Genomic DNA, 26,919 nt, shown 5'->3' on the forward strand with positions numbered 1-26,919 from the left:
AGTCCAGTTATAACAGGCTGCCAGTTTAAGGAAACACCCTGGAGCTACAACAGAGAGGAGAAGTATTGTGACACTTTACATTATGCGTTTACATTACTTTTTACGACACCACCCTTTAGTTAGCAAGGAAAGAATCCAAAATAATCTGTCTGTGAAGCACCTGAGTTATAAAATGGTAAACTTAAAATATGCAGTGCAAGTTAAAGAGAATGACCCCAGAAAGGCTTTGCAATGGAAAAACTGTTTCCCACTGTGCTGCCACTATTTCATAATGAACCAGAAATACTCTTCCTACAATAAGATAAAGGAACTGTAACATGGTGTTTTACGCTGTTGCATCATTGTGGAGCTGGAATCAACTCTCATGTGAGCCTATAAATGTTCCTGTCTCAAATAGCACCTTTTATTCAGCTCCATTCAATCAGCTACACTGCCTGTCAGAGGGCAACTACCTCCCCCTAGAGACCAACCCTGGATCGACATGTTGATGGAGAACAGGGCAGCTGAAACAAGAAGGTTGTGACCACTGATTGTCAGAAAGACCAGAGAGTTAATGTTTTAATTTATCTTAATTTGAGACTGGCCACATGAAGTTTCCAGTCACCATAACAAACTGAGAGCAATCTGTTTCTGTCCCCCTGTTACCTGTGTGTAGGAACTTTAATTCATGACCTTATACTTACCATATACCTTTGCCTCCAAAAGCACGTGCCACTAAGTGCTGTCATATATAACACTCTCACAGATGTAAAGATGACTGTATGTGATGTCAACTGTGGCCAAAATAGAGGGAATCTGGGGATATATATATATATATATATATCAGAATTCTTCTTCTTAGTCAAATGAGGCCTTTTGAATGTTTAATTTTACTATTGTCATATATTATGTCATACACTCACATTTTCGGTATGATGACAGACTGTATTCAGTAAGTGTTTAACTTTATGATAATAATAATTTTAATAATAATAATGACCAGCTGAAATAAAAGTAAAACTTTTAAAAATCTCCAAGCAACAAAAATACCCCCTGCTCTTCATGAGTAGGTATTGTGGGTCCGTTTTTCTTTTTAAAAACTCAATAACATTTATTGGACAAGCGTATTATCAGTTCAATGGAGGTCTATGTCAGTCAGTGAAGTCTCCATGAAGACTACAAGGCGTGTGATGGTCCTGGTCGTCTGCTTCTTTTAAACTATCTGTAATTTGCACCTTCAACACCAAGTGGCAGCAAAGGCTCACTGTAATTATGTGTGTGTGCGTGTGTGTGTGTGTGTTTGTGTGGGTGGGTGTGTGTGTGTGTGTGTGTGGGTATGGGTATGGGTATGGGTATGGGTGTGCCCATGTAGTTATGATTAAGCAAGAAGTAGTTATGATTAAGGTTAGGTAAGGTTAGTGGGTCTCCAGGAATGTGTGTGTGTGTGTGTGTGTGTGCGCGTGCGTGCATGTGTGTGTGTGCGTGTTTGTGTCAGTCCTGTTGCCTGACAGAAGCCAGCAGTTATAAATACTTAATGGGCTACCGCTGTTGCAGCAGAAGTAAAAGGAGGTGAGCATTGCAGCTCAAATATATAAGTTCAATAGGATCTGACACCGTACTGTAGTGTGTTCGCTGGCTCTGTAGTCAGTGATGAATGGTCCTAACATGGCTGTGAAACAGAACAGGGAGCTTTAGGATCATCAGGATGATGCAGTTTATATCTTCATACATCACCCAGACAACATTCTGCAAAATCTGACAGACTAATCTTTAGGTTACATAAACTAGTTATCAAAAAATGAAACTATTGTTCCTCGTCTGAGCTGATTTACATGACTTTCTTTGATTTTTTGCAACATTTTTACAAAATGTGTTGCCACAGTTACCTGTAGTGGTCTTTGCATAAAGACCACTACAGACCACTTTGCATAAAGATAAAAGGAACCTGTGCAGGTCATGTTCAAAACATTAGAACTAAACCTGTCAACGTACTGTAGCTACTCTGCCTCTGTTCCCACTTTATTTGTGTCTTATCTTGAGGCAGGCCTGGTTTATTTTTATTGCCTATTTTAGGTTAATCCTTTTAAATCCTGTTTATGTTTTTTTTTATATGTTCTTAGGTTGCATTTTGTGTATTATATAAAGCACTTGGAATTGAGTTGTTGTTGAAAGGTGCTGTACAAATAAACTTGCCTTAAAGACCAAGTACATACTCAGAAAAACACTTCTTTTCTCCCAGTAAACAGACTGCAATTTCACTTCTTTTCATTATACTTCCTCTCCAGACACGGAAAAACATCTTCACTTACTTCCTCTGGAAGAAATCTGGCTCAACCTTGTGCCCCGCCCACCACCTGCTTGCTCCAGGTTGACAGGTGAAAGAGCAGAGAGTATCAAGATGGTTAGAGCAGGAAACATCAGAGAGACTCAGCCACATGTTTGACACTCAGTCAGACCCAGACTCAGATGAGGAATCTGTTGAGACCAGAATCAGAGACTAATAGTCGTATCAGAACAGTTAGCGTGGTTAGCATCTTCTGTTTGTTTATGTTGTTTGTTAGCTTGTAGCTGGCACTGGCTGACACAGTGTTAGTGGTTGTGCTAATGAAAACTCTCTCTATCTGTACTGATAAGGTTTCAGGTTTATTTAGCCCCGCCCCCTCGTCCCCACAAGTTGACAGGATTGGTTCCTGAGGTTTGTGACGTATGAAACCCTGGCTGTCTGAATCTGTTTTTATGAGGCTGTCATTGGTTCCCTGCAGCTCCAAGGTAGAAACACTCAGTTATGAGGTTGACTGCTTGTTTTGCCCCTGATATGTCATGTATTATATAAAAAACCCCATATGAATGTTAACAAGGTTAAAAACTTGATTTCCATCAGAGGTGATCTTTAAGTGTTTAAGCTTTAGAGGCAAGTCGATAATCACACTCGCCATCACTTGACACAGTCTTTTAACTTCCAATTTTCTTATGTTGTCCTTGTTATTTGCCAGTTTTAGAACAAGAAAGAATTTTTGTCTGTTTTTCTGTCATTTTTATAAAACTAAATTGATGTTGCATGTAAGGAATATTTAATTGTTTTTTCCATGTTACTCTATAGGTGTTCTGGCTTTGCTGTATTTATGCCAAGCTTCCACAAATTTTCTTTAAATATTTTAACTTATTTGATGAAGTTACATCACCAAATTTATTATTTTTATACTTTTAATTGGAATTATTTCGATATTTGTTCCCAACAGTCATTTAAATAATTAACTACAGTTATTTGTCATGACTTACATAAGGAATAAACATGTTTTGGAATAAACAGTGATTGGTACTGTTTCTGAAGGTGTGATTATTCACTCTCCATCCTTGAAGTTTTAAGACATGTAAAGCTTTCGAAAACTTTGAACCATCACCCAGCAGTTCTTTTAAAAACAAGACTTTAAGAGCAGAAAGGAAACAGTTGAGAAAAATTAGCATGACAACAAAAATACACAACCACTCACACACCCACCCAAAGATTATGACTGCAGTGCTTTTGACTCCATTCTGTGGGGGGCACTTCATCCTTGCCGCAGTGTTGATGCCGCGGACATTGCTCAGTCATTCTGCACAGCATACGGCACATGTACACTGATACCGTGTACAGTCCTGTCATGGTTCAGCTGCCCCAACCTGTGGTGCACAGTCAGTCTGATGATTCTGCTCGCCTGCACTCTGTGTGTGTCAGGCAGCCAGGGTTTTGGCTGGGACTCCTCAGCAGCTCCTCCAAAACTGCAGGGCTCTGGGACATCTGCAATGCAGAAGTCTATATATAGCAATGGACTACAGGGAGAGAGAGGGGGAGAGAGAGACACACAGAGAGAAAAAGACATAAGGATGAGGGGAGACAGAGAGGGGAAGGACGAGACAGAGAGCAACAATGAATGAAAAGCCTGATCCTTGAACTGGAAATGAGCTGGAAACTGATACACAGCTGACACACAGCAGCTTTGTCAACTGTTCTCTGGTGTAAAATACAAACTTTTAGCACAAGCTTTGTCCATTCTTACTTTGTGCAAACTGAAAACTATTATTATATAATTATTATATTATATAATATACATATATAAGTCCAAGAAACCCTCACAACCAGTGTTCACTCAGGATGTCAGCACTTGAGATGGCAAGGTCACTGATGAGTGTGTTTGCCAGTATCTCTGTGTTTAACTCACTTAAAAGAGAAAATGTAATTATATGGTTGTGGACTCCCAGCAGCAGGAACAGGGAAGGGTGGTTGTTAAATGCTGAGGTTGAGTATTTATTGCTTTATCTGGAAGGGTCTCGGGGGTGCAGTGGAGGAGGAGGACGAGGAGGAGGAGGAGAGCAGTTCAATTATGCATGCACCTCCACAACAACAGAATCTGCTGACAGCAGAGCTCGGCACGCACACAGCAGCAGCGTGGCCAAATCAAGGACGATTCCACGGTCCAGCCAGCGGCAGGCCGCGGGCCCGCAGAGCCGTGGGATTGATCGGACTCTTGAATTTTCTATAAATCTGCCCTCTGACACACTCCCTGTCTGACACCCCACCACAGAGGTCCATGCCGAGTCATAACTCTCCTCATGTCACTGAGGAAAGACAGAGCATCAGTCATACTGAGTCCAGCATGCAGAGAGAGGAGGGTCTGAGGAGGAGCAGAGATTTGGAGTTACATGGTATGTCTTAAAATATGTTTAAGAATAACTTAACACCAGGCTGAAAAGCACTGTTTTGCTGTCTGGGCTTGGTCGGAGGTGTTGGTCTCTGTAACCAAACCCGGCAGTGATGTCCTGGAGTACACCGGTACATCACTGCAGCAAGGTGAGAAGTTAAACCAGTACCGCTCAGCAAAAAACAGGTTTTCAGGCAGTGTTAGGTTCCTCTTTAACTGTATTGATTTACAGTTATGGCCAAAGCTGTGTACACCACAGTCTTCCGTTTGAATGATTAATCATCTGAAGGAAACAAACTTGTTCTCTGTCTTACCGAGGCGTCCAGAAGTAACCAAACCTGCCCACCTGCAGCACCTGGAAAGATCGCTAAATAACTGTTTAATCAGTACGAAAAACAGTGTAAACACAACACTTAGTGGTTTTACAGGTTGCTATGAGCCAGATTATTTCTTAGCCAGTCTCCCAAACCCAACCTCACAGTGATGAGAAGAGTCCAGGCCCATAAACACCCTCACAAATCCCTTTATGGTAAAACCACAAGCTAAGCTAACAAGCTGCTGGCTGTAGCTTCATAAATATGAGAGTTGTATCGATCTTCTCATCAACAAGAAAGTGATCAAGATCATTTCCCTAAATATCAGTATATTTCCTATGACATCATACTTAATGCTATAGCTGCTGATAGTAAATACCACAACCTTTAATTTGAATGATGTGTCATATCAGTTTGTTTTAAGAAATTTAACCCTAAACTATGGCTTAGTGTTCCCTGAGTTGTACACAGCTACTCAATCATGCTATTAATGATATGATGAAAAGGAACTTAACCCTCTCTGCAGATACAGAGCAGCTGGTCAGTGTGTGTCAGACAAGAAATATACTCTTGGCTAAGTAATTCATTCATTCATTCAACCATTAATTCGCTTTACCACTTATCCTTTTAGTGTCTCAGGGGGGCTGGAGTCAATCCCAGCTGACACTGGGCAGGGCGGGGTACACCCTGATCACAGGGCTGACATATAGAGACAAACAACCCACACCCACATTCACATCTATGGGCAATTTAAAGTCACCAATTAACCTGCATGGCATTGTGGGAGGAAGTCGAAGTACCCAGAGGAAACCCACACAGGCTTGAGGACAACATGCAGGTTCAAACCCAGAACCTTCTTGCTGTGAGGTCACAGTACTAACCACTGCACCACTATGCCACCCTGGGAGATATACTAAAAGATGTGCAGATAGTGCAAGTGGATATATCTTTATCTCTACTTCAGTATTATTGATTGTCCTTAGCACATCCACAGATGATTTTGCAGCTTTTGTCTTTTACTTTGCTGTATCATGTTGCCTTTTCTTTTCCTGAAATGAAACTCACGTGTCCTTTTCATCTCCTGTTTGTTGTCAGAACCATTTGTCCTCTCTACTTTCCTCCTGCTTCTCTGACACTTTTATTGATTGTCTGTTAGTGCTATAATAATGTTTTTGCCACTGTGCTGATTCTCCCTACAAGACAGACACACACACACACACACACACACACACACACACACACACACACAGGACAAACAGTCCGAGGCTGTGATGAAGTTCTTGCTGGTGACAGCTGTGCTGGTGGGCCAACGTTGGCAACTGCCATCCATCTTAGCCGCCTCCATCTTTCACCTCTGGGTGCAGGCAGGGAGAAGCTGAGCCAATAGTAACACCCAGCAGACATTATGCAGCTCCGCCCTTTAATGACAAGGTATCGACTGCAGCCTGAAGACTGAGAGGGCAGCCTGGCTTGTGACTGGAGGCTCACAGTTTGTATTAGTTTTGTAGAAATAAAAGTAAATAACTACACACCTCTTCCCATAACAAATGCTGTCAAGGTGCCTTTGAGCAAAGCATGTAGCTTCAACTGTTCTAGATCTGGTCTGACTGTGCCATCACTTCTTGTAGTGCCATCACCTCGGCCCACTGTGGTGCCATTAGATCCCTTTCCAAGCAGCATTTACAGCCACACTCCCCGCAGTGGTGGCAGGCTCTAGTCCAGTTTGATGTGTCATGCTCTTACACTCAGGATGATCAGTATGAAGAGAAGATCAACACACAGTAGCTGGGATGAGCCAATATGGGAACAGGCTGTAATAACCCAAAGTTGCTGCCTTTTTGTACAATCGCGTATCTTGATGCATCGAAGTGCATCACTGAATTATCCTCTCACAACGACACACGTCAAAAACTAAACAGCTGAAGCACTTAAATGAGTTTAAGTGTCACTTCATGAGTATGTTTAGCAGGGTTTGCACGATTGAGGTTAAAAGAATGAAAGCCATTCATTTGTCAGTTGAAGGTCATATGGAAAAAAACTGACCTGTTGGTTAAAATGCTGAAATAAGCAGAGCTGCAATCAGACAAAATATAATGAAAGCAGCTGCAGCGTTATTTTGATGGTTAAGGAATGAAAGTAGAAATGTCAGATGAAGTGTGAGCACTGACGGTGAAAATGTAGCTGTCGTCAGTTGTAGTGTCAGGTGAAGTGTGTGGGATGGAAGCTTTTGAGTTGAATAGTAAGAGGATGATGTGTGAATGTTGAAAATAACTGAACTGGAAGCTTTAAATTTCCAGGATGTAAAGTTGTATCTGTCCATGGTAATGAACCCAAAGGCATGCTGGGATAGGCTCCAGGTGCTTGTGCCCTTATATATGAATAGGTGACTTAGGCTGTGGGCAGTATCAGGTATGAACATATGTTTTCTTGGGGACTTCATCATCATGTCAGTCACCTTTTTCTGTAAAGACCAACATCATATTTTATAACTTTCAGCCCTTAAAATGTATAAGTTGTTATTGTCAGCGTTTTAGTACAACAGTGTGAATACAAAGAGACTCCACTCACACACACTTTTACCCTTCATGGTTTATTTTATATACAAACTTGACATTATTACACTTGGCCTTATGTTATACACATAGCCTTACATATTTCAATTTGTTATTTATATATTATAGCATAATTATTTCTATATTTGATGATTGTATTTTATGATTATCTTTTAGCTTCATCTTTTTATCTTTACCTTTGTAATCTACTTCCTATTTTCTTTTCTTTGCTGAGGGAGCAACGTTAACCTAATCTAATTCCCCCTGTATTCTGATTCTGATTCTGATTCTGATTCCTTGAAAATCAATGTATCTTTTGTGTTTTTTAATTATGTCCATTATAGCAGTGAAAGAATATTGTAATAATTATAATATTTACCAATGACATTGACGACACAGAGATACGGTGAATGTTTGGTTAATAAATGTTTTTATTTGGCTTTGAGAGGAATATCACTGCATGAGATAGCAGCACATACAGTCACAGTTGTATAGCAGAACGGTCTGGAAAGTGTTAGCACTCCTCAGCCTCCCCAGAAACAAGTGAGATGCAGGTGAAATCATGTTTTATTTTAACTTTCAGTCATGGTTAAGGCAATTTTATTTTATTTATTTTTTTAACTGAACACACAACAAGCAAAAAAATCTACCCCCATCCTTTAGATATTCAAGCTCCAAGAGTCAGGCCATGCATTCATGCCTGTTGGTCGATTCATTTGTCAAGAAAAAAAATCAAACGTCTGTGAAATGATGAACGATGGCGATGCAGACAGTTCAGGGCAAAGTGATAGAAAGAGTTATGGTGAAAATAGCCCTTATATGCGACTCTGTACCATATAACCATGACCCCGGCGACATGTGCCCCACCTGCCACTTGCAGTCTGAGCTGAGGGCTGTCAGTGTCACCGCCAGCTGTACTGACACCGACAGCCACGCTCACCTCCACCTTGTTTCCTGTGTCAAGCTAAATTAAACAAAAGCACCACCATGTTTGTGGAGGAGGAGAAACAATAATAAGGGTTGGTTTTCTTTGAAAATGAAGGGAAATAAAGTTAAGAAGTGGATTTAATTATAGATACTTAATATTGACAGGTGAGAAATTCCTTGACAAATGAATCAATCAAAGGGGGGATAATTCATATTCCCAAAATATATATATTTATATATATAGCAGCAATTTAAACTCTATACTTTTCATTCCCAAAGATGCACTTCCTGGTGGAGAAGCTGCAGCACTCCTCCCTCCCAGCCACTGAAAATACCACCCACCCTCCCAACACATTTGTATATACAGTTTTTCTGAGCTCCGAGTTGCCGTTATTGCCGTGCTGTGACGCTGCAGGGAACAAAACAGAATGGGAGAGGGGCTAGAAATGGTTAGTGGTACATTTCATTTTGTCGTGGTGGGATGAGATGTAGAACTAAGTGGAGAGTAATGGAGAGGAGTTGAAGAAAAGAGGGGAGTGGAAAGCATTCGCCTGCTACTGTATGTTAAAAGGTGGGGTCCGACTTACAGTTCAAATAGAAGCTTTTTGTTCCGTTAAACATCCCGACATTTTGAGCTGGTGGAGCTTTGTTCTGCGATAAAATCTTTACTCCCCAACTTTTAAATGTAAAAATCAAATAGCACCGTAAAAGTTGGACTTGCTGTTTCACATGCTCCAAGATCTGTGCATTTATCTTAAAGTCTGTGTGCTGACGTAATTGTTACTTTCAAGGTATTATTGATTGCTCTTACTGTGAATATTGATCGTCGATGGCACATTTACTGTTGCTTGTGTGAGGAGAAATCATTATGAGACTTGGTGGCATCATGCTCAGCTTTCCGCACGTCTGTCTGCGCTGATGTGATGTAAAATCATGACGTTTTGAACCCGTCTGCCTTTGTAAGACATCTACTCCCTCCTAAAGCTCCTTCTCTGTCTAATACGCTTTGAACTAATCACTTCTGAGTTACAGAGCAAACAGAGACAGAAAACACAGAAGGTGTGAGTGAGGCATCTGGAGTGTGCAGAAGAGTGTGTGTTTCTGTGTGTGTGTGTGTGTGTGTGTGTGTGTGTGTGTGTGTGTGTGTGTGTGTGTGTGTGTGTGTGAGACAGATTATGTGATCAGTAACCAGATCCATACGAGTGATTGGTGGGAGGTGGAATGTGTTATTGATGATGATGATGACGATGACACAAGCAGTTTAGCTCTTGCTGGTCTTGCCGTTAGGGCTCTTCTTCTCCTTCTCCTCTTTCTCCTTTGGCTTCTCCTCCTCTTCCTCCTCCTCTTCCTCCTCCTCCTCGCCCTCGTCCTGGTCATCTCCCTCCTCTCCCTCTTCTCCCTCGTCTCCCTCATCTCCCTCTTCTCCCTCATCTTCTCCCTCCTCTCCCTCCTCCTCCTCCTTCTCCTCCTCTTCTGCCTCCTCTTCCTCCTCCTCAGGCTTGGCACTGGACTTCCTGTAGGCGCCCAGGGTGTAGGTTCGGGCTGACATGTAGGAGAAGCCGGGGTAGCCCGACTGGACCATGGCTCCACCAACAGAGCTGAGGCGGCACTCCTCACCTTCCAGCAGCTTCCTGTACAGACAGAGAGCGAGAGAGATAGAAATGGAGAGAGGGAGACAGAGAGAGAGAGAGAGAGTGAGACAGGGAACAGAGATGACGACCTTCTAGTCTGGTTTCGTTTCTATTATTATCTGAGTATGTCTCTGCTGGGGGATCTAATGTCACTGGTGTATCAGTGGCAGCACCTCTGCTGTCTGTTTCTGTATATCTGCCCAGAACATGCGGATTAGGTTATTGTCAGCTTTCAGTTACTTTGATCTGTTGCAGTGGGAAAAGGGTCGATTCCTCTGTGTAAAAGCATTTTAAACAAATGGTAGATGATTTAATTTCTTAATTTTAGAGATTTTCTTTTTTTGGCATTTTGGCTTTTCACAGTTCAGATGCAGGAATTGTGTGGTGACAGGAACATGAAACAAAGGTCCGTGGCCAGAATCAAACGCTGCTGTCATACACCATGTGTCTTGAAAACTAGGCCACTGCTCTCCCAATACGAGTTTAATTTTAAAAATGCTTGAAATAAATTTCAGAGTGGAAGTGAAGCTCATTGTTATGTTGACGGCATTTTCCAAGACATGCATGAATAAAATATTAACTGAAAACTTGAAACTGAAAATCAAACTTTCAACAACTAAAAAGAAAATTAATTTCTTATCAGGAATTGTGCATTTTATGGTATTGGATCCACTGAACTTCAAAAAGATGAAGAAAAACAAAATGCACAATAAAAGAATAACCATTATTCTTTCAATATTCAACATTCATGAACTTATTCTTGTTATTCTTCATATAAATGTTTAAAATAAGCAAAATAAGGGATGATACCTGGTATTACACGATTTCAAAACTAACACAGGTGAATCTTCTAACTGATGATTGCTGTGTTGTATGTAATGCAACGCTAACCTGTAGGCAGCGATCTCAATGTCCAGCGCCATCTTGACGTTCAGTAGGTCCTGGTACTCACGCAGATGACGGGACATCTCTCCCTTGGTGCTGCGGAGAGCACCCTCCAGCTGCTGGATGGTGTCCTACACACACACACACACACACACACACACACACACACACAAAAGATCCCGTTATGAAATATAATTATTTTGTCCAGGAGTCATGAAAAGAGATGGATTAAAAATGTGCTGATAAACATCTAAGAAAAGATTTTAATTTGTGTGCTGTCACACTGAAGAAGGGCTGCATTCATTTTTAATATGAAAGTGATTCATAAAAGATATCTTTAATTAGACATCCCAGGTTGTGTCCTTCATCAGTGTCCACCCTGCGGAGAATTCAGAGAGCTCAACTGATGAGTGTGATAACTCTGGCCTCATCCTTTGGCCTTATGAGACAAATACGGCTTGTGTTATTAACTGGTTTTAGTTTTATCTGTTGCCTGATTTTTGCAATTTTTTTCCTTCTGTATTGATCAGGTTTCCACCTTTAGTGGGATTTACCTGGTTAAATAAAGATTGAATAAATAGAATTAGAAAAAACAAACAATCAAAAACTTACTACCCCATATCATTTACATACCTGCATCTCACCAACTTCATTGTTATGGCGATCCTCCATCTCGGCAATCTGCCTCTCCAGAGCCTCGTTGTGGCCCCTGAGGGACTCGATCTCCAAGGTGCGGGCCTGCACCTGCCTGCGGTACTCACTCAGCTCCTCCTTGGAATGCTTGATGGCGTCCTGGTTGCGGGCAGCCGCCTCGGTCACGCTGGCAAACTTGGAGCGGTACCACTCCTCTGCCTGGACCTGGTTCCTGGAGGACAGGTTCTCGTACTGAGCCCGGATGTCCTTCAGGGCGGCGGCCAGGTCCGGTTTACTCATGTCCATCTCCACTGACACCTGGACATAAGAGAAGGCAGTAGGTCTTAGTTTATAGACAGGGATTATGTCTGTAAAAAAGCAGTGAGATGTGAAACTGATTGTGTTTGAATGTGTTTTTTGTTATTTTATTCTGAGTCACTTTTTTAATATTTAACCTTTTACCCAGGTGAAAATTTTCTATCATTTGGGGTTTTATTAAAGTTTATGTAAGATAAAGGTGACCAAAGTAATGTGTAGGATTGGTCAGACAAGCATTTGGTGATCAGAACATCATCAAATTATTGGTTCAAATGGGAAAACCTTCTTCTCTGTTCTGCTTGTCCTGGACAGATTAACACGTGTCTATCTGCTAAACATCATTAAAAAGCCTCTCAAAAAACTAAACTAAACTCATAATTAAACTGCTGTCCACTGGCGAATGCTGTTTTGTTCTGTTATTAGTTGCTGCGTTCAATACACACTGTGTTTTCTGTCACACTGTGCTGCCTCTGGTGACACACACGTACGTAAAAGATGAGCAATGTGTTGATGAGCTGAGTTGCAGTCCGGTGAACGAGACTGCTGCAGGACTGATTAATCGACTGCTGACTCTGCTCCTCTATAGGAGGGAGAAAGCTGTGCTGTCAATAGCTTACATGGCAAAAATATTCCCTGCAGGGAAGAGGAGAGAAGCCCTGGAGAAATCTACCCGGCAACCATCACTCAAACGCATGACTTACTTAATGCCACTGAGCATTCAGTGAATTGATCTCTGCTCAAAGTTGCAGTGAAAGCTGCCTTCCCACCCCAGACTCTTTGTTTCTCTGTTTCTGTTTGCTCCATCTGCAACATGATGATCTTACATAACTAACAGCTCCATATAAACTCCAGCAGCTTGTGTATTTGAACAGAAGTCAGTGTTATTGATGGCATACTAAAACTTTTTTGGTTAAGCTCTGACAGTATTCCCTCTGTTATGCTGCTGTTAAAACAGTTCAGCTTGATGCTAGGTGTTCCTCACAGGGTTTGTCCCCCCTGCTCCCTCTGAGGACGACCACACCCTTGGATTATGCGCTATTTCTCCGCATTTTTCTCCCGCCCTCCCCTCTCTGCACCCCTTCCTCACCTCCTCTAATAAAAACACCACCATCACACCCACAGTATTATTTGGATAAGGGCGGAGTTTGCAGTAGCTTCCCTTCTCTTACAATGACCTTGTTGCACTAAGAGTATTTTTATTTGAGGGGACCCTGTAACATGACGCCCACATACTTTAAACTAAACAGCAACGACGACATGAACTTACTGTCGAAAAAAGGGGACACACTGTTTGAGCCTGAACATGTAATGACTGAGGCAAACTCAATTTTGAAAGTTTTGCAAGCGGCCGTGACTGACTGATCGCTCGGCGGGACGTTGCAGGGACTCTCGAGAACACAGATTTTCTGAGAGGGGGGAGGGAGGGAGGGAGGGAGGGAGGGACAGCGCGCGGTGCTGAAACGGAACTGCAGTGCCATCAATTATCCAGTGCGCAGTGTTGAGTTTGATGAGGACGCAGCTGGTCGGACAAACAGAAACAGCTCAAGACTGCTTTAAGACTTTGTTAGACTATCCACGCAGTAGCCTATAGAAACAGTGGTCATGGTGGACTGTGTATTTGACCAAGTAGCTATTATTAACAGTGTATAAGGTCATCTGTAACAAGTCAGTACTTTCATCTGGTGAATATTATACTATTTGCAGTATTATAGGAAAGTTTTTGTCTACTGAAACTACTGAAAAAACACAGGGAACAGCCCACCATTAAGTTTGATTCTGTCACTGTCAGTCCACGAGCCTCAGCAACATTATGTAATATGTTGAGTATTTCGACTTGGTAAAACTGATTTAGTATGAAGATCATGAGGTTTGTGTCAGTGTCACACTGAAGACTAGTGGTTGACTATAAATCTGACAAGTGGACCAAAGCTGTTTCTACAACCTGTCAGACTACAGGTTATCAGAGCCCAGAGGGATGTGTACCTGTGTGTGAAGTGTAGGCTACCTGTGTGTGGATGTGTACCTGTGTGGGGTGTGTACCTGTGTGGCCTGCAGGGACGTCTGCAGCTCCTGGAGCTCCTCCTCATGAACTTTCCTGAGGAAGGCGATCTCGTCCAGCAGTGACTCAACTTTCTTCTCCAGCTCCAGACGTGCCAGTGTGGCGTCGTCCACGTCCTTCCGGTAGCCCTTCAGGGTGTTCTCCGCCTCCTCGCGCAGCCTGGTCTCCTCATCCAGCTTCTCCCTCACGCGCTCCAGCGTCTCGTTCATCTGCACGCAGTCCAGGTGCATCTGGCTCTTCTCGTGCGTCAGTTCCTCCACGCGCGCCCGCAGCTCGCGGATCTCCTGTTCGTACAGCTCGTGCAGGCGGGATGGCTCGCTGTGGCGCTGGCGCAGCAGCGTGACCTCCGCCTCCAGGACTTTGTTCTGCTGCTCCAGGTTGTGCACTTTTTCAATGAAGGACACGAAGCGGTCGTTGAGGCCCTGCAGCTGCTCCTTCTCGTTGGTGCGGATGATCTTGAGCTCATTGGTGACCGCGGTGGACTGGGTCAGGTCCATCATGGAGTCCGGCATGGAGGAGAAGACGCGGCCGGGCGCCGCTGTTCTGCGGTAGGTGGTGGAAGACATCACGGAGGGGGAACCATAGGTGCGGTGGCTACTGCGGTATCCTGCAGAGTGCAGGCGGGACGGGCTGCTGCTGCTGCCGAGACCCACGCGGCCGGATCGGGGGGCATCTCCGAAGATCTTCCGATAGGAGCTGCTGTTGTAAATTTCGCTGGAGTAACTCATGTTTCCTTTACCTCGGCGGTGTCCGGTCCCACTGCTCTGTACGGGAGAGTGTGTGGAGTTCAGGAGTGTGTGAGGGTGAGAGTGTGTGTGAGAGAGAGAGTGAGATGCGAGTGATGTCTGGCCAGGACAGGTGCTTTTATAGTGAAGGCGCCGACGCATCATTTGACGCAGAGACAACAGAAGATGAGGGGAAACCTGCAGCTTTTGCAGAAAGCCTCCACCCTCTGGGGAGACACGAATTCACTCATGCAGCTCCTCTCTTCTGCCTTGAAGCTCAGGCATCAATACAACAACTCTATATGACCATCATGTTTGGTATTGGGGCTTTGTTGTGGCCTGTCTGACCTGGAAACTTAATAAACTTCACTTTCATTAAGTTATTAACTCATGATTTCCTTTAGTGTTCTGACTGCAAATAAAACCACATCATAATAAAATGTCATGTGACATGTCATTTCCCCAGTACAGCTGTTATCCCTCTGGACTGTCTCATGTTACCCCAGTCCATACTGTCCACTGTCATTGCAGTTTTTCTTTGCTGTCCCAGCAGAATGGCAAATGGGATCGATGTGTGGAGCTGTGCGCTAGTGAGTGTGTTTTGATGCTGCAGTCTACATCCAGCGCCCTCATCCCCGCCGACCTCCGCAATATCGGAATACAGGATGAGACTCATTACAGCGGCCTGATTGTTGCTCTCACACCCCATCACTGTCTCACCACAGTGAAACACCAGTGATGCAGTGGTATATAGTAAATGTGACCTCCTGTTGGTCGTCATCATATAATGGATCCCACACATATGAAATTAATTATATTCAGTTATGTGTTTACCAGGCAGGCTTAAAGGGTGCTATAAATAGGCTAAAACTTCCATCATGTGTATGCAGTACAGCCTGTATATAGTTCCCCACAGATGTGTCTAAACTTGATTCCACAAATAACCAATAGTAGGTATAAGTATTTCCTTTGAAGTTAATATTAATGTGGAGGGTGTATATTTTCCCCAGTGTTGGGTCTCAGTTTGGTGAAAAACAAAAAGTCATGTCTGGCCTGCGTGACGTTAAAGTGCTGCGCAGAGCTGTCGCTGGCCTTGGTCCTGATCCAGGCAGGCGCGGGACCACGCCCATGTAAAGGAGAGAGCTCCCACCCACAGGACTGCAGCCTCCCCACCACCACCACCACCACACACCACCACCACCACACAAGGCGCCTCCGGTACACCGGCTGTCTGGAAAACAGCCCAAACAGTGGGAATGTGCATTACACCCAACGCCAAGTCATCTTAAATCACTTTAAACCATGTCTGATGGTGCTGCTTTTACAATGAGAATGTGAATACAGTCATTTTCTTCATATCAGTCACCTTCTTTATTTAGCCTTAAGTCAGTAGGCCTAAACATTGTTATTAAGAGAAAGCATTTACTCAGAAACAACATATCCATTACAGATACACTAGATCAACCTTGAATTCTTGTCTTTAAACATGATTTTTAAAATGTTCCTTCAAGTGTGACACTGTGTTTGCAATTTCTCTTTAGTGCAGGTCAGCTTCTTTCTCTAGGTTTTTCTTTTAATCATGACGGTGATCTTTATTTTTTCAAAAATCAGAAAACTGGAGCCTTGCATTTATCTCCACCCCAATATGAAAGCAATGTCAATATATGTAAAATACATTTTGATATTTTAGTTTTACTTTTACTGTATGAAGGCTTTGATGAGATAGATAGATAGATAGATAGATAGATAGATAGATAGATAGATAGATAGATAGATAGATAGATAGATATGTTTCGTTACACATGTTAACCAGTAGGGGGCGCTAAGCCATCAGTGATGCTTCACATGTCCAGCAGACATGAACTGAAGCTGAGCATAACCTCAGACTTACTGTTATCATCAGTAACACTTTAATGTTAAAATTTCTTCATACTAACATCATGGCCTATATTACTGTGTACATGACTGTGAATATAACATGGGCACAGTGGTCATGAATAGAAGACTATGATGTGTTGATCAACCCTCAAGGTCACTCAACTAGTTAGTTTTCAGGGTATGGAGCTGCACACATACACCAAATGAAGACAGATAACATCAACATCAGGTCTGATGTCACATAGTTCAATTAATCAGGATTGATAAAACATGACTGAATACAAACTCATACAGGCAGACTGGAAGGTAGCTCGAGAGAGAGAGAGGGAGAGAGAGGGGGAGAGACTGTAGCGCTCTACCAAGGCCACCCAGCCAATTTTACTGTCTGTGGTAACAAAAGGTGGTCGACTGAGGAGAGAGGTTGTCAGTGACTCAGCAGGAAATGACAGGTAGATAGAAATGTCTGATTTCTATCATTATGTCTTTCTCTGCCTCCTCATTCGAAGTTACCACAGCCCAGTAACAGGACAGACAGCGCCTTATTTTAATGAAAGCAGAGTGATACATGCCATCAAATGCTTATTCACTTAGTCAGTGAAGTATCCCATCAGCTGTAATACAAAACCAGTGCGCTTACTGCAGTGTCATAAACCGGCTTCCATTTCTGTCTACAGGTACAATGTGCAGTGTTTCTATAATAATATAATAAACAAACAACAACATTAATTCTGACACAACAGTATAATGAGTGTAAACAAACAACACCACAGTTGGCAGCCTTGAGCACTCCCTACTTTGCTTTTTGCATGGAGACAGAGCCACTAGTTGGATATCACAGGAAGTATGCAGTCTGACTGTTTTACGACAAAAACGCAGGAAGAGGGCGCTGTTCTTCCACTACAGACGCAGAGGATGCTCTCAGGGTTTGTGCCAATGGCAAATGGTGGAACAAGTGAAAGGTTAATGGAAAAATGTCCTCTCTAAAATATATTTTGTGTTGAGCACAAAAAGGAAAAGAAAGCATAAGCACACATGGAGCAATGCCAGATAACAGACCTTTATAATATAGATGTTTCGAGAAGCCATGGTTGGAGAAACCATGTTAATGATGGCTGCATTCAATAAAATATTAGTCATATACAAGGCCTTGTTGATATACAAGACATGTTGCCTTACTGGAGCTGTTACTGGAACCGTTACTGGAACCATGCAATCATTAATGTTGTGAGTTACACCTGTGCTTCTCCTACTATGACCTATTAAAATATCTGCCATGAAAAAGGCTTATAGTCAAGTTTCGCAGCAATGTCCCTGTGAGTGACTGATCAAAAACAAGCCATAGTAACTGAGAGCTTATCAGGAAATATCAGAAATTGATTGTGTGCGGTCAACTGCATGAAATGCAAAAGTAATGTGCTGAAAATGTTCAGTATCCTCAACCTTAGCTTATACTGCATGTTAGCTATTAGCATGTAGCAATCTAATCACAGCCCTGAATTTTAATATGGCGGTGGATAGTTTTGCACACAGTTTGGTAAGAACAAACTTCCTGTTTTTAAGGTAAGACAGATCATACTGTCACCTAATGTTAATGGAAAAGGTTTCACGTTTACAAACTGGTGTGATCCCAGTGTGCAGCTGATAAATAATACTTATTAAATCCTTTATTAACACAGTTTGTTATAGTGAACCTTTGCCTGTATACACTGCATCAATAGCAATATGAGGCTAATGTTAGTGACAGAAAATCCACAATGAGGAGGTTTCTGTGCTCTTACCACCACCTTTGTTTTTTATTTTAAATACTGAAAATGTCCATAAGCTATCATGACATTGTGGGAGTTTATTTTCTACGGTCCTGCTGTGTGAGCATCCTTGGTTTGTAAAAGGGAAGTCTGTCTATAAGGGAAGCACCAATCATTTTTCTCATACAGAATAATAGAAACCCTTTTACAAACAATGTTACAGTATATAAATGTGATGAGATAGTAGCCTTGCGTCATTCCAGTCATGGTCTCAGTGGTTCAGAGTTATCATGTGATCTGTTTGGACCTGGCAATATGAGGTGGCAGATATACAATCTCCCTCAGTCTACATGTTGTAATATGTGTTCATGTTAGTGCTGAGGGAGGGAGAGGATATTATTTGTTTACCCTGTCGCCCCACCTCCCCAGATGGGACTGCAACATTATATTACTACACTCACTTCACCAACCTCCTACTCTAACTCATCTTCTTCTGCTGTCCCAACCACTGCTGCTGCCTACACAGCCACACTCTCCTCAAAGTGGTTTCATCTAATAGACTAGTAAACACTGTAAACACTGTTCCACAGGGCTCCTACATATTTATTGGATTCAACACTGTAATGAAAACACAGTAAAGGAAACAATTGCCATCTGACTGATGGTATCATGATGGACTGAAGAGGTAACACAGGTAGTATATGTTTTAATGTCTAAGCACTGAGTGGTGATATTTTCTATACACATATAATGGCATTTGATAAGTCAGAAAATCCAGATCTCGACGGAGGCCCCAGCACAAACCGTTCTCCAGTGGCCCTGCTGCTTTGAAACTAATTTCTCTTCGGTGCTTTGATATGCCAGGTGTTACTCACAGGCATTAAGCGAGGGTTTCTATGAGAGGCTTTACTATGTGTCACGTAGAGGCCACTCCACTCGCTCGCTTTTGTTCTATCTTGGATGCACTGATCTTGTCTGATGTGCACTCTTCTCTCTGGTCCCTCGAGAGCCCCCTTTCCCACACGCAGACGATCTCCTCCATCTGTTTGCATATACACATAAGCATTCAAAACACACATATACACACTCACACTCACACACTCACTTCTCTATCCCTTGATCTAAGCTGTCGGCTGTGATGGAGGATGATCATGTACGGCTGTTGCCACCGAGCCGCGTCCTGCACTGACATTATGATGAGACATGGTGCCAAACTGTATGTGGCTACTGCAGGACTTCTATTCAGGTGATGAAATCCAGTGAGGCTCAGATACAATCACTGGCTTTGGGTTGCCACTGGTGACTGGATGGCCCTGCAGATGGTTGATGGCACCATCGGGGACGCACCACTCAAACGGGAATATATACCAGAAACACTAAAGGACAAAAACAATGAAAAATGCTTGCGCCCAAACAATGGTTTCCTCTCCTTGCTGCTATCAGACTTCTTCCTTAAAGACTTGATTCTCGGCCACACCTTCGGGACTGTTCATCCTCGTGTTCATCAGCGCTTCACTCATGTTCAGATTTCGTGTCCACCATTACTTGCTTCATGCTCCTCTCTGTTCTGTTACAATCAACGGGGACACCCAAACGCAAGACACAGACTCAGAGTTAGAATGAACGGTGGTTAACTACCATCCCAGTTGTCAGTGAAGGTGGATGGAGGTGGGGATTACAGTAGATGAAGGCAGAGGGCGGAGGGAAGAAGGGTAGAGTAGAGGTGAAGGCAGGATTGGGAGTGTGGCTGGATGACTGATCAGTCAAGAGTCAAAGCTTCATGGTTCTAAGTGGCCTGAGAACATGAGCTACCACACTGGCTGAAACAACCTGGATGAGGATGTTTGGTTGATATACTACTGAGTTGATGAGTACATGGATTGCAGGTGTGCAGGTTGATCAGCAACCAGGAAGTCAGCAGAGAGAGAGGAGCGGCACACCCATAGCACAGACAGACAGACAGGCCGACAGACAGACAGACAGACAGGCAGACAGGCAGACAGACAGACAGGCAGACAGGCAGACAGGCAGACAGGGGAAAGGGAAATACAAGATAAACAATAAATAAACTGGAGGCATGGTGTGAAAATGTTTCAGCTTTCACTCGGGAGACATCATTGGAGAAGTCTGGGATCCACACTAGTTTGATTGTTCATAACTACTCTTTATGCGTCAGTAGAGGACGTATGTGTTACATAATATAAAACTAGAGGATTGAAGATCTGTTAAATTGTCCTTCAGGCCTGTGATGCTGTTAAAAACCGTCATGTGATGATCCACAGCCATGTACACATGATAATAGACCTTTTTCAACAGTTTTGACTTACCACAGTAGCAAAAATACAGGTGTAACCATAGTGACGGTGGCTCAGTTCCATTAAATGTCCCAGTAAGCCAACTTTTATTAAACCATTAATGTTTCATCAATGTTATTTTTACACCTGTGTTGTTCCTGCTACGACATGTAAAAATATGTCACATGAAAAATGTACCATGACCTATGAACTCCAGGTGACCATGGCCCAAACTACACAATAAAACCTAGTCTTTTCAAAGTAAAACACAATTTATTCATGTAAAAAAAGAGGAACAAATGAGTTACAGTCATTACCATTGAATACCATCCCACTTCTGACTGTGCTTAATCATCATACAACAGCCATGACTGTGTGGAGAGTCACGGGGGTGGAGGGAGTCATTATTGTTGACTTGATGTCTGTTAAATGATTGAATGGCTGTGTACTCACTCAGGGTTTGATAGATAGATAGATAGATAGATAGATAGATAGATAGATAGATAGATAGATAGATAGATAGATAGATAGATAGATAGATAGATAGATACTATAGATAGATAGATAGATAGATAGATAGATAGATACTTTATTTATCCCCTAGGGGAAATTCATGTTTGGTTTGGTGTTGTTGTGTGTTTCCATGGTGCACATCATCTGTTGTTTGTTTGTGCTTGGCTGTTTGTGTCATGCGGGTGTGTTCCTTTCATTAGTTGTCTGTTTGCATGTGTGTGTATGTGTGTGTGGGTGTCTTGTTTGCGGGTGTGTATAAGTATATGATTGGTCAGGGCAGTCCTAGGAGGCGAAGGTCAAAGTAAGCTGGTTGTGCAGGGCCTGGATAAGCTGCCGGATTTGACTAATCTGACAAGGAAGGACGTGGAGAGGTGGGTCAGTAGGCCTGTGACCCTGACACACACCTGCAAATTAACACACTTACTTATACAACTCTGTCATTTCTATACACACACACATCAGCAGGTAGGTTATGTCAATACAATCAGCTGGAGCATGTTATGCTTTGCTCAGGATACGCTGCATTGCAGTGTCTGTCTCCTGTTTCATGTGCAGATTAAATGTAAGGTGTGCCCTTTGGTGGACAGTTTATTGCAAAGTGCTTTACAATAGGATGTGACTGACTGATTATTTTACAGCAACACTGACTCATGGCTAGATAGATAGATAGATAGATAGATAGATAGATAGATAGATAGATAGATAGATGTTGGCTTGCTAATATGTTACCTGTTTAGAATGAGGCGTTAAAGTCAGAATATAGTTAACACTTCTAACATGGCACTTCACTAAAATGCTGTTTAATAAATATTTTAAATTACATTTCACAAAAATAACACAACATACATCAAATTACAAAACATTATCCCTGTAATTTTAGAGTACGACTGAGTGTTAGCTAGGTTAGCATGACCGAATAAATCCCATTTATTTTTAACTGATTGAATACTGCTAACTCTGAAACACACACATTTCTCTGTGTATGCAAATAAAACAATGTACCACAGACATACAAGGACTAGTGGTTAAGATTTAAATTGGCTATATCATCAGCAAATTACTGCCTTAAAACTGGAAATTTTGTACATAGTTGATAGGTTGGTTTTTCTTTGCTTTCAACATGGCTAACAGTTTTCTAGAACCCAATTTTCACATTGCTAAGGATCTAACTAGCTGGGAAATTTCTTAAGTTTCAATGCTGCGACCCAGATAATAATAACAAGCTACCACTGAGTTTATGGGTAGCTGGTACAACCCAGTCTTGAGTATGGCGGAATGATCTGCAAAAAGTTCACATTGCGATTACTTTGGCAGATGTAGTGATATGAGTCATGACTAAGCCTATAGTGGGAATGGTAAATTTTGTATTTTACTTTCATTAGAAATATAATATATAACATATAACAGTATGTAACATAAAATGATGACGATGATTTTTGTTGGGTATTGTACCAAACAAGTATATTCCTTTATGATTTGTAGGTCGGGGGCATCTCAGTGGCACCACAGTACTTCATTTGTGGTAAGTGGTGACAGATTTTACCTTTGGATGTTGCACTTGGCCATAGTGCAATTTCAATAATATTTCAATTAATTGTGCAGCCCTAGTCTTGAGGAAGTCATATTGTTTAGTAATAGTTTCACCACCCCTTAGATTTATTGTGTTACCCCTAATAAAGAGCATAAAAAACTATAAATATATCTATCATGTCAAAGTGGGTATAGCCTGACATATCTGCATATTTGTAACCATAGAAAAATGGCGGAGAAGACTTGTCCCATACCCAGAATGAACTGAGTACATGTGAGCATTTCTGTGCTTCAGCTTCACCTCTTAGATCTCCGTCTCCAGCCATGACAACCAGCCCAAGATGGAGAATATATTGAAATGATTCCAAGGCTGACAAGGAGTTACAGAGCTCTGTGGTAGAAAAAAAAAAACCTTTTCCTTTTGCTCCCTTCCCCCTCAGCAGTCACGCAGCTCCAGGAGGGATGTGGGATGCTTTTCAAGATGCCCATCCCCCTCTTTCTTCTCCTTCTCCGGCTTTGTGTTTGTTGGTTATTGAGCTGCAGTCAGATGGCTGTGATCATACAAACCTGGGATTTGGCCAGCAGATTACTCTGAAACACACTGGATGGCTGGTGAGGATCAAGCCCCCGTGGAGGCTTTCTTTCATCTCCTGTGCAGAAACCTCCTCATTACTGTCTATTCAACCTCGACATGAAGATTAGTCATTGTAGGAGAACCGGTGGGTTGGGTTCCTTGGTAAAAGCTTTCATTTGTTCTTAGAATATAATAAGTGTCCAGACTTTTTCATCTTGAAGCACAAATAAAGACAATGACAAGGTGATAGGTAGGTAAATAAGGGTTTCAAATGTTTTATTCCTTTAATATCACTGGCAAATATAAATTGCTGCTCCACAATTCATTTCCAAAGGGTTTTTTTTTTCCACATTTGAAGTGATTTCCTTAGAAGACAGTGTCCAAATTCCACAATTCTTAAAAAGTAAGTGCACAAAACATCCACCTTTAAGTAATTGTTCAACAAACAGACACTTGACCTTTCTGAAGAGAAAGGTGGCAGGCGACGACGATGTTCATGGAGCGATGACGCGGTGTTGTCTGTGTGTTCGTGTGTACTGTGTAATGCATGAAAGCACCACGCCTGAGACTGTCACAATGAAAAGGAATGACCTTCGTGATACATTTCGATATATCATATACACTCATACATATCATATACTTCTGTCAGGTCGTACATTTGTGTCTGTTTTAAGGCATTATCAGCCACTTTGTATGCAGGGACAAAATGTGCAAAAACCAAATATACACATGAACATGAGTTTCCCCTGATGCTGAAACCTGTAGCTTAAACAACTGGTCTGACTGTAGTCTTGTTCTTTGAGAGATTCCACACCTGCTTCTTAAGCAGATGCTTAGAGCACCAGGGTTTTCGTAGAGGGGAGGTGGGGGTGATGAGGAGCAATAGTTGTGCGAACACACACATACACACACACACACACACACACACACACACACACACACACACACACACACACACACACACACTCCCACCTCGGCACCATGGAGGCCAACGCAGCATGTGGAGGAGGGAGTCACACTCACTCTTGGGCGCATGTGCAAACGCACACACACACGCACACACACACACACACACACAGATTGGCGGAAGACAGACAACAGGCCATGGATGGAAAAAAGGAGGAACCATGAGACGACCACAGACACACATTAATGCTTAGGTTAATACATGGAGTCTTTGTCAAGTGGACTTTTTTTTGCATTTTACTAGGAAACAAATGAACAGAAAACCAGAACAGAAAGAGAGCCTTACAAATTCTTTTTAAACCACCCACCCTCTACCACCCCAGAAAAAAAATTCTCTCTGAAGACAGTGACGAAATAAATAAACACTCACGCACAGTTGCACATACCGTATACCCATGCACACACCTTCACCTTCCGTGAAAACATCTGCACACTCACACCTACTTTGCAATACATTTCCCCTTTAGACCCCTTACAGCGTGGCTACACAGTTCCTCTCCGTTTGAAAAGGTTTCAATTTTGACCAAAAAAAAGAAAAAAAGAAAAAGAAAAGCAGCATTCCACACTGAAAAGACTAAACAATCGCATATGTATTTTTCTAATTTTCAGTTTTCTTCTTTTTTTGTTTTTTGTTGTACCATCTTCATGCTTTAACTGAGATTTACAAGTGGCAGATGCAGCAGGAGCAGGGGAGATTCCTTTGGCGCTGTGCTGCAGGGTTGAGGACATGTACGAAGGAAAAGCTGCAATCCTCTCCCTGCCAGGGATGATTCTGAACCAAACAAAGCACTAACAGCCATTTTGTTTGAGGTTCTCAGGCACGGAGATGGTCAAACACACAGCTTTGCCAGAGGAGCCATCATCACTGCGCTCACCCGAGCCACCAGCTCCTCTCACTTATACACTTTTTTTTTTTTTTTAATTGACATTTTTCAAAAAACTGATTTTTTTTATTATCCCTCCGTTAAAGGGCAAGATGGCTTTGCAACAGCTAAAAATTAGAACCACAAAGAAAACATCATTTCCTAGGAGCACCGTGCCGATTTCTGAACAGACACAAAAGCCTCGAGGCACAAGAGACATTTCTATTCTCTATTCTATAGATTGACTAGGCTGTGCAAACAAACTACACATAGGAAACTCTCAATAAACCTCACAAGAAGAACATAGGCTATGACTAATTAAATATATTTATATATATATATTCATCTATATATTTAGTATATCTAATAAATACATTTGTTGATAGACATAGAAATCTTTCTGTAAACTATTTACATTAAAAGGTGTACATTTTTGCAGAAACAATAAATAGCTATCAAGGCAAGGCGAAGGAGAGAAAATCTGTGGTTTCAACACTTTTGTGCTCTTCAGATGTGAACACACAGGAAGAGGCGAGCTCCCTCAGCGTGCTCCCACTGAAGAGTCAAAGAGAGTCGTTCAGCGTGACTCGTCTCAAGCTGAACTCTCCCTTCCTCAGTAATTGGCAGGAACATCCATTCGCAAAAAATAATGCCATCAGCCTCACCTGCCTGTCCTCTCTACGTAGTGGAATGTGCTCCAGTCTCTCGACTGCTCTCAGTAGATAGGATCTTTCCCTTCCTTTTAATGCCTGGTGAACGGGGCAGTGAAGAAGTAGTGTACAAAAAAATGTACCAGCACCTGCCAAAAATATACCAGCATTCGGCCTGGTGGCTGGTGTTTAGAGTTTCCAAACCTACTAGTGACCCCTGTCGTCGCCAGGCTCAAACATGACACACACACATATGATAAAAGGATGCTGTAAAAACGCCACCGTCATCAGAGAGAGGCAGAAAACATCAAACCCACCCACGAAAACCCTCCCGTACACCCCGGCCCCTTCACAATCTCATGCTGCACAAATTTTTTTTTTTGTTTGTTTGTTTTTGTGTAACTTTCTCTTCAGAACTGCAGGCGTGACATAAAATTACAGGGTAGTTACGAGATTGCCCGCCAAAGCCTGGGTACTAAGGGACGTATTGCTGTTGGCCCCGACAGGTTAGTTTAGTGTCCACAAAGTCTGCTGCCCCACACAGCACAGGCAGACCACTGACATGTTTCAAACACTCACTTCTGGTAACATTACTGCAACAGCTGCAGCGGGGGGGGCGTTTTAGTTTTTAAGAGACAGTGTTTGAAAAAGATGATACAGTTTTGTTTACAAAAGCAATTTTAAGTGCAAATTACCATGCACAGATGGTTGACTGGTGAGCAGGGCAGAAAAAAAGCCCTGCATCATGTCAGTGTCACACCTTTGGGAGGACTTTGTCTCACTGGACAACTAGGAGCGATGGAGGGGTGTGTGTATGTTTGTGTTAATGTATGTGTATGTGTGTGTGTGAAGGGTAAAATCTCATAAGTGCTTCCCATGGCTCTTGAGGCATAGAAAAAGAGGCAGTGGGATATTGTGTGGTAACATTCTCTGGCTGAAAGTTGTGGTTCTGACGGACGGACGGGGGGATGGAGGGGATGGAGTGTCTTTAAAATCCCACTCGTTTGATTGGTGCAGAGCGGAGCGAGTGACACCCTAAAGACTGACCGCTGATGATGGACTAGATGTGGGCGGGTGTCTCAGAGGTGTTGCAGAGGTAAATGTAAATCACCATGGGGACAGGAAGTCTGCAGAGGCCCAGCTAGAGCAGAGGCCTCAGACTTGGTCAGTCCTGGTGGAGAGGGAGACAGGGAGGGAAGGAAGG

General features: G+C 42.5%; 1 protein-coding gene across 1 annotated transcript; it reads right to left on the bottom strand.

Annotated features, from left to right (window-relative positions):
• Positions 1-7,937: 7,937 nt before the first annotated feature.
• Positions 7,938-14,904, bottom strand: neff1 (neuronal intermediate filament family member 1). The gene is made up of 4 exons (XM_023397788.2): positions 13,959-14,904; positions 11,601-11,918; positions 10,974-11,098; positions 7,938-10,082 (listed from the first exon to the last, which is right to left on the bottom strand). Exons 1-4 carry the CDS (start codon positions 14,865-14,867, stop codon positions 9,713-9,715), a joined length of 1,722 nt encoding a protein of 573 aa, XP_023253556.1. The 5' UTR covers positions 14,868-14,904; the 3' UTR covers positions 7,938-9,712.
• Between the last annotated feature and the right edge of the window lie 12,015 nt (positions 14,905-26,919).

This window comes from Seriola lalandi, unplaced genomic scaffold (assembly GCF_002814215.2).
Source record: "Seriola lalandi dorsalis isolate HSWRI2012SDOR001 ecotype SW California unplaced genomic scaffold, Sedor1 jcf7180002054883, whole genome shotgun sequence".
Lineage (NCBI taxonomy): Eukaryota > Metazoa > Chordata > Actinopteri > Carangiformes > Carangidae > Seriola > Seriola lalandi.

What these genes read in the sequence shown, in the direction of transcription:
- neff1 (XM_023397788.2), bottom strand. Translation starts at nt 14,867, where the DNA reads ATGATGCGTCGGCGCCTTCACTATAAAAGCACCTGTCCTGGCCAGACA. An exon ending in CGTCCCTGCAGGCCACACAG is followed by an intron (nt 11,919 to 13,958) that starts GTACACACCCCA and finishes TCTTATGTCCAG; the next exon opens with GTGTCAGTGGAGATGGACAT. An exon ending in ATTGAGATCGCTGCCTACAG is followed by an intron (nt 10,083 to 10,973) that starts GTTAGCGTTGCA and finishes CTGTCTGTACAG; the next exon opens with GAAGCTGCTGGAAGGTGAGG.